Source organism: Crocodylus porosus, unplaced genomic scaffold (assembly GCF_001723895.1).
Source record: "Crocodylus porosus isolate Cpor-Errol unplaced genomic scaffold, CroPor_comp1, whole genome shotgun sequence".
In the NCBI taxonomy this organism is placed as follows: domain Eukaryota; kingdom Metazoa; phylum Chordata; order Crocodylia; family Crocodylidae; genus Crocodylus; species Crocodylus porosus.
The window spans coordinates 660,798-669,083 of NW_017728893.1; the positions used below are offsets into that span (position 1 = coordinate 660,798).

The window sequence follows — 8,286 nt, forward strand, 5'->3', positions numbered from 1 at the left end:
GACCCCCAAGTCTTTTTCTTCTGTAGTGCTATCCAACGTAGCACTGCCGAGCCTATAAGGGTGCTGCAGGTTTTTCCTCCCAAGGTGGAGAACCTAGCCAGAGAATCAGCTCCCAGGGGGTGGGTGCAGGGCAGCGCCAAGTCCTCATTTTACTGTGAGAAATTCCCATTGCAGCTCCTTGTCCCCCTGTTTCCACTGAGGCTTGGAGCCATCCCCACCTTGCTTTCACCACCCTCCAGAAGCAGCATTTGATCATTGAATGACCTTGGGCATCTCCTAAGCGCAGACACGAGCCCGCTGGGGACCCTTTTCTCTGGGTTCTCCCCAGGGGATTGTGCCCTATCCTGGGGGCTGCTGCACCCAGCTGTGTCTGCGGCCACTTTGATCCGCTGCCTTTTGAACCAAATGTACACACTGGAGGCCCTGACATCAGAGATCTTTTGCAAGAGCTGGGGACATTAGTCAAAGTGTCTGGGCAGTTGTCCAGCGTGGGGTCTCGCCACTCACTCTCTCTACCACCAGAGACTAATTTTTGCTTCTGGACGAGAAGCTGGTACATAGCATTGTGTTTCAACAAGGCAGGAGAGAGGGGAAGGGAGCGCAGTGGTGGCCTTAGGATCACTGGGGCCCTGGGCAAGAGAGTCATTTGGGGCCCCTTAGAGGCATAAGTTGAAGAAAGAACAATGTTTTTAATAAGTTGAAGAAAGAAAGAGGGGGAATTAGATAAATAATCAAGTGCTAAATGCAAATAGAGCCACTTCCTTGCAAAAACTTCACTCCCCAAAAAATGTGGTGCAAATTTTGGGGACCCCTAAAGTGTGGCGGTCACCCAGTTTGCCCTCTCCTAAGGCTGTTACTTGGTAGTGCCCTGTCTAAGCACTCTGGAATTGCTCAGGCTGCCCCAGAGGGGCAGTTGCAAGCCTAATTATTAACATTGTGCTTGTAAAAGCTGCATTTCCACCTGGACCCAGACACGGTGTTATTATGGGAACATGGCCAGCAGTGCGTAGGCCTTTGTGCAGTCCCTTGCATGCATGCATCTCCAAACACTTGGCCAAAGCAGGCCATTGCTGAGCTCTCCTCCCAATTTCAGTGTGCAGTGCATGGGTTTTTGCTGTTCTTGATGAAGCCCCAGCTCCTGGAGTTGAGGTGCTGGGTGAGAATCTCAGCTTCTATTTGAAAATAAAAGGGTTTTCCAGCCCTGGGGAGGCGGGGAGGAGGAGGAGAACGGAGAAAGCAAGGAGTGAGAGAGGCCTAAAGATACAGCCGCCAGAAGGTGGTATGAAGGGGAAGCACTTTGACATCAGCCTGGGGCACGGGACCCTCAGGGTAATGAGACTGGGGCCTCCACCCTAGAGGGGCATGCATGGGGTGGTATTTGCTGCCTGTGGGGGGCAGTGGGATATGTACCTGGAAAAGCAACGAGCAAGACAGCAGTGTCCATGTAGGGGCTACCTGTCTGGTCTCACACTCCCCTCCTGCCAGGTCCTGTGCTCCCTCCTTGTCTCCAAGCTAAATCAGCTTGCTGGGCACTGAGCTCATCTATAGGTACAAGTCAGCCGTGCTCCACTCAGGCAACTGATGCTCACTTATTCCAGCCGACTATCTAGCCCCCTTTCCCCTCCCTGCTGCCAGCCAACACTTTGTCACTTGTGACAGTCTCAGGTAGAGCCAAGCTCAGACTGAGTCTGGCTCTTCCTTGTGACTTCAGGCCCATGCTGCTGCATGTTTGAGCTTGTTCTCCGCTGTCCAGTGCCTGGGTAATTCATTCACTGCGGTGAAACACCCCACCATTTCCATATACTGGGATTGCTCTTGCAGCCCTTTAAATGGGCCAAAAGGGCCTGGCTTTGATGTCCTCTTCATGCTGCCAAAGGGGTCCAAGAAACAGGCCTGTGATCAGGTCAGTGGGCAGAACGGAGCCCCAGGAGCTGGGGGAAGTGGTGCGCTCTCATGCTCAAGGTGCGCACGCGCTCTGCTAATGGGGCCCAGGAAAGACCTCACTGTACCTTCGAGGGGAATCCCTGGGTCAGGCTGGTGGAGAGGAAGGAGGGGGTGAGTCATTCTCTGTTTCAGCTCTGGGTGGAGTTGCCCTTGGCAGGTGGAACTGGGAGAACCTGTATGGTTTTCCCCTGCCGAGCTCCTGCCCCCAAGGTGTCTTGACCTCATCAAGAGAGGCTCCGAGTTTTGCAGCCTTTGCCCCTTTTGGATTTGCAGCTGTCACTCGAAGGCAAGAAAGAGCATGTTTTGCAAGCAGCACCGCTGACCCGCACGCTCAGGTGAGCTGTGCAAAGCCCGTTTGGGTCTCTGAAGGCAACCCCAGCCCTGCTCCATGTTTTGCTGTTCCAGGGGTAAATATTTCACCAGGGTTCACGATCCCAGCTCTTGTGACAACTATCACGGGATTTCTTATCCCCACCATTGGTCAAGGCTCATTTGCAAGGGTGCTCATTGCAAACCTCTAATGCTGTGCTGGGGGATTGACTGTGTGTGGGAGTTTCTCCTTCAGGTCAGCCTGGCAAAGGAGGTGGGGAGCTCTGCTCTCCCCTATAGCATGGGCATGGGTCTCCACCTGGAGTCCCCTGAGCATAGAGGAATCGCTGACTCTTTGGCAGGGCATATCCCCTGATTTTTATCTGTGGCTTTTTACAGGGTATGTGGCCCAGCGACATGTTTTGGGGTGAAGGGTTAGAGTCCGATGGTTTTAGGCCTTTGGCTACCTTCAGAAGCAGGGGTCTGGTTTCAAGACTGTGGCTTTATGCCCCTATGAAAAGGATGACTGTAAGGTGCTGGCACAAGGACTTGCTGTTCTAGCACGGGAGTCTTGATTCACGGTCAGGTCGATATAGGGCCACAGTGAAGCTATCCAAAAGTGTGTGATGTTTGCTCCTGGCTTTAGCTCCCACCTTGCAACCCCTATTGCCATTGCAATGCATTGGGGATGGTGAGGGGTCTGATGTGATGGATCTCAGCTGGGTTAAGCACAGATTGCTAGGAGCCCCCAAGTGATCCCCAGCCTGCTCTGGCCTCTGAACAGCAGCACCAAGGCTGAGGCATCGTGCTTGGCTTCCCTGAAGACACATGTGTCTGTGGAGAGCAGCGGTACCTGTGGCCACAAGCACTGGGTCTCGAGCCACTGGCAGCTAACCAGGATCAGGACCCCATTTAAACCCAGTGAGGTCCTGCTGCCCTTACCCCAGAGAAGCTGTAGGAATAGTTATGTTGCAGGGAAAAAGCTTGCTCACCACTGGAGTTGAAATGCTAGCGGGGTCAAGACAGACGGACTTCTATCATGGGGTAGGAAGAGGGGAGGGCCAAGATGCACCCTCCTCTGGGGACTGGAAGATGCCCCTTTGCTTTTGGAGTGGGAATGGGCTCTGCATTCCCGATCTCCCAGAGTAATGAACAGGTCTAGGTCAGCAGAGGTTAGTCCAAGGTCATAGACTAGGTGGGCAAAGCCAGGTCTCCCTTCTGATTCTCCAAGTCAAGCTGCCACTCTGCGTGGCAGACCCTATAAACCCGGGAGGAACGGCGCTCAGTGCCAGATCTGCCTTTGGGTATAACTTATTTCAGCATACCAGCCAGGGATCCATCCAGCTATCTACCATCAGCACTGGTGAGGGGCTATGGTGAGAGATGACACATACCCAGCCAACAGGCTGGGAGCAAGCTCTGCTGGATCCTAGAGCCAAGACCCAGGGCTTCTGCAGTGTTTGTATGATCAGGACTAACATGCAGGTCCCAGCCTGCGTTTCCAGCCTGGTACCTCTGCTTTGACTCTGTAGCAATAGTTCTGCAGTGTAGTCCATAGGCAAGGCCCGGTGCCTGCAGTGCCTGGGACCAGTTCTCTGGCATACGTTTGGCCCTGTGGTACTAGACTGAGAAGAGGATGATCTGATCTGCAGACTGAAAACTAAGGCATGGAGAGGAGCTGAGCAGCCCAGCATCACAGGGGAGAGGAAGGATTTGCACCAGCCAGGTCCAGGCCTTGACAGTAAGACTAAGCCAAGTGGAGCTAACTCATCCCTCAGCTCCCATGAACTACCAGTGTGGGTCTCCCCACATCTCTCTATCCACCTGCCACACTCATGCACATGTGCTCTTGTACTTGATTTTCACAGAATCACGGACAATGATGGTTGGCAGGGACCTCAGGAGGTCACATCTAGTCCAACCCCTGCTCCAAGCCGGACCAGCCCCAACTAGAATGTCCCAGCCAAGGCTTTGTCTAGCTGGGTCTTCAAAACCTCCAGGGATGGAGATGCCACTCTCTGGGAAACCTGTTCCACTACCTACTAGTGAGAAAATTTTTCCTAATATCCAACCTAAACTTCCCTTGCTGCAACTTGAAACCACTGCTCCTTGTTCTGTCATCTGTGACCACCAGCTACCATTTTGCAGGGCTGGTATTTGGACCCTGTAGCAGCATGAGCCCCAGAGGCGGGCAGGCTGTGAATGAAGCAGTCCCCCAGCTATGTTTAATGTGAGCATGTCTTAATTTGGGCAGCTAAGGTGGTGACATCCACAGAGGCTCATCTGGGATTTGAGTGACTCTTAGCATTAGGGACTGAGGACAAAGTTTCCCCTATTGCAGAGGATCCCTGCTTGATCCCTGCTCGACCCCTGCCTCCATTGCAGCATCTGAATGTAGGTGAGAGATGGCACAAAGCAATGATCCACCTGGGACTTGTGCCAGCCCAGAAAGGAATCGGCAAGGGGAAGGAGCGCTGTACTCACTTGGGTAGCGAAAGTAAAAGTCATTGTCCAGGTGGCTGCTGTTGCGATGAATCAGTTCCTGGTGCCACTGGCTGGCGCTGGCCTCCTGGTCGTAACGCACAAAGACAGCAAAGAGGAGGATGGTGAGGATCTCGAGGAGGAAGCATGTCGCTGGCAGCTTCAGCCTTAAGTTAGTGGCGTGGCTAGGCATGCCGCTCCAGGGAGGGAGAGACGAAAGTGAAACCTGGCCGGCAACAGATGGAGCGTCTGTCCCAGCCCCTAGACGATGGTTAAGTACATGCAGCAAGCTCCACCTCCTGGTGGGTGAGTCCCAGGCTGGTTCCCACTCGCTGAGACAGGGCATGAGTCCAGGGGATGAGAAACTATTTGCTCATGTTTGAGTTGCTTCATGTTTTGCAAGGGGCTGTCTGCTGTGGCACGTACAAAGTGTGCCTACGCAGCCAGAAGGGTTCACCTCTAGGCCAGGGCCTTGACTCATGGGTATGCATTGTCCTTCCTGTGCAAGTGTTGTGTTTGAAGCCCACCAAAAATCCAGCCCGTTGCATACCATTCTAGCTGCCATTCATTCAGCTGCGACTGCTGTCCAATGAGCGAGTTCAGGGAAGTTTTGTATGCTGGGAGCCACATACCCCCAGGCTGTGCCGGGCCAGTTCTAGATTCGACTGGGTGGACTGGAGCAGGAGCAAAGCAGTCAGATTGGATTGGAGAATGCCGGACGTTATATTGCATTAACTGGAGTGAATTAGAAATGAAAGAAGGTGATGAATTGAAGATGAGATTTGATGATCTCAGATGGACTTTAGATTCTTGGTTAGATTTGAGATGGGATGGTCCCTAGTAGTATTCACCAAGCGTTCATACCTTCTTAGGACAAATGATGGCTGAAATAGATAATAGATTATATGGATTAGGTTATAGGTTATATATTAGTGGTAGAGTCTATTAGGTTTTTATGTAGCTGTGCGTTGTGACAGCACAATTAATGTTGAGTTTTGCCCTTATTACGGTGATTAAACCTAATTGATTTGCATGACAGGTACAGCCCAAATGGACAGCACTTTTCCTGGAGTAAAGAATTAATTTTCCGAGAATTTACAAATGCATCCATTTATTTAATTGCCAAAAATGTGGCCCTTTAAGCAGCTTAGCATCTGGATCAATCTTTATTTCATCCCAAATGACATTAACAAAAAGAATAACGTAGGCACTTGAGGAAATTAATTGAGTGACGTGAATAATTAATTTATAATTGACATGAATGATTGCGTCTAATTGTTATGCTAGCTACAGGCACGGGTCAGGTCAACAGTTTAGTAACTTTCCAGGAGAGCTTTTGTGACACAAGTGGTAATTGAACCAGTCACCATCATTTGCTTGTTATATTTCTTGGCTGTAGTGACTCAGTTACCTAAGGGACATTAGTGACCTATACTCTGAGTTCTTCTTGATGGGTTACTTGAAACGTACATGTAAGTCATAGAGGAGGGCAATGAAATAAGTGGAATAAAAACAAATATCTGTCTTTAAAAATCAGGTTTATCCAGCAAAGGACCTCAAGTATTTATAATGATCGAATAAACATCCTGTGCTCATTACAGGACTTCAATGAAGGGCAGAGTTAAGGTTGTTTGGATGTTTTAACTATGAATTTCACCGTGTCCTAGAAAATGAGGGTTGGAAGGGACCTCAGGAGGTCACAAGTAGTCCAATCCCCTGCTCAAAGCAGGACCCGCCTCGGCTAGATCATCCCAGCCAAGGCTGGAGATCATCCAAGGATGGAGAGTCCACAGCCTCCCTTTTGGGATTTTTTTAGTGGAATTTTAACGCTGTGAAGATTATGTTTTGTGATCTATGGTTTGGGATCATTAATGGGTGCATCTACATATGCACTTTAATGCACAGTAGATTATTTTACTGTGCATTAAAGCATCACATAAAAACTGTGACATTCTGCTAATGCTCAGTAAAATGGTCTACTGTGCATTAAGCAGTTCTTTAAAAAGTGTGTAAATGCAGTACTGCACATTAGTACTGCCTAATGTGCATTAATTTAGTACCTCACATTGAAGGTACTAAATTTAATGCGCATTAGAAAAGGCACATTAATGCATGTGTAAACATGCCCAATATGTCTAACGCCTTCACTATTAAATTGATCGCGCTACTCAACCCTTCCTCCCTTTTAAAGCTGGGATTGTTCTTTATTTATTTGGTCTAGGAATGGATCAGGTGCTTTGGATTAGTTCTGAGATGAGATGAAGTGGATTTTAAATTACCTGGGAACAAATTTAGTCTCCAATATGGGTGAGAAGTTGAATTAGCACGTGCTGTTTCTAAATTGGTTGTTCTTTGTTCACATGTTTTTATGGCCAGTCAGTGGGTGTGGAAGAAATTCAGTGCAATTTCCTTCCTCCCCCCGCCCCGCCCCCCGCTTCTGGATTTTGGTGAGAGGTGTTTTTTGTGGGTTTTTTTGCATGCAGAGATGGTGTGAAATCAGAAAGGATGAGCATCAGAGATGAGCTGGCTCTCTAACATAAAGCATCCATTTGGAAAGTAACTGAAGTAACTCTGTCAAAGGCAACAGGCCAGATGATGAGCTCAGTTCGACCAGTCTCAATCTGGGGTCATGCCTTTAGTGGTGAAAACGGCATTTATTTTAGGTTGTCTGCTGTGTGTGAAAAATCTGGCTCGCAGGGGGATTGTCATGGGTTTTATAGCCTCATCCTCCCCCCCACCCCCCTGTGTGGGTGTGTAAGAGCTGCCTTTATTCAAGTGAAGTGTACAGAACAATTATGTTCCTGTCTGCCACCAGATTGGTGAAAAAAATATCAGCCTCCACCCAGACCGCAGACATATGTCACCATACAAAGCAAAGGCACATGTCGACAGAGGGGTTTTACTGGTACTGCTTAAGCAGAGATGTGTTTGTGTGTGTTCATATGAATGCGTTTTTCTATAAAAGGGAAGCAGAGAGCTGCATCAAAGAAACCCATGCAGAGAGAAGGGAAAGAGAGGGTGTGTTTCTTGGGCAGAGTACTGCCTGGAAGAGGCTTGAAATTTCTTATTCCTTTCTTTGCTCCTGTGTTTCTTTCCTGCTGAGACTTGGTTTCACATTGTTTCACCAGTTACATTGTTCCTGGTTTATACTGTGAAAATCAGCCCCCTTGCTCTTAGTTTACTGCAAGTTCTAGGCTGGCATCAAAGGGGTATGCATCAGCATGTCTTCACTGAAGGGGCTAGAACGACGTTTATGCTAGTGCCATGTTTAACTCACTGATTTTCATTTCTTCCAACCCCCAAGCCAAAATAAACCCGCCTCTCAGAAACTAAAGCAATCAAACACCCTTTAACACTAAATATCCAGCAGGAAGTTAATTATTAAGGATGAGTTTGCCCTGCAGCAGCGTGCAGGCTGGGCAAAGGCCTCCAATTACATGCACATGTGTTCCTGACTTGGCTTATATTGTGCCAGGTCCTCATTTGTGCCCAGGGTGATTTATGCAGCCCAGAATGGTGTAACGGGCCCTGAACATACCTGAGAATCTGCTC

General features: G+C 49.2%; 1 protein-coding gene across 1 annotated transcript in view; it reads right to left on the bottom strand.

The window, feature by feature from the left end:
* Positions 1-4,984, bottom strand: part of RHBG (Rh family B glycoprotein) — a 13,564-nt gene extending 8,580 nt beyond the window's left edge. The window contains exon 1 of the mRNA XM_019555555.1: positions 4,738-4,984. Within this exon, the coding sequence (XP_019411100.1) occupies positions 4,738-4,927 (190 nt within the window). The 5' untranslated portion in view covers positions 4,928-4,984. The remainder of the gene's footprint in view (positions 1-4,737) is intronic.
* Between the last annotated feature and the right edge of the window lie 3,302 nt (positions 4,985-8,286).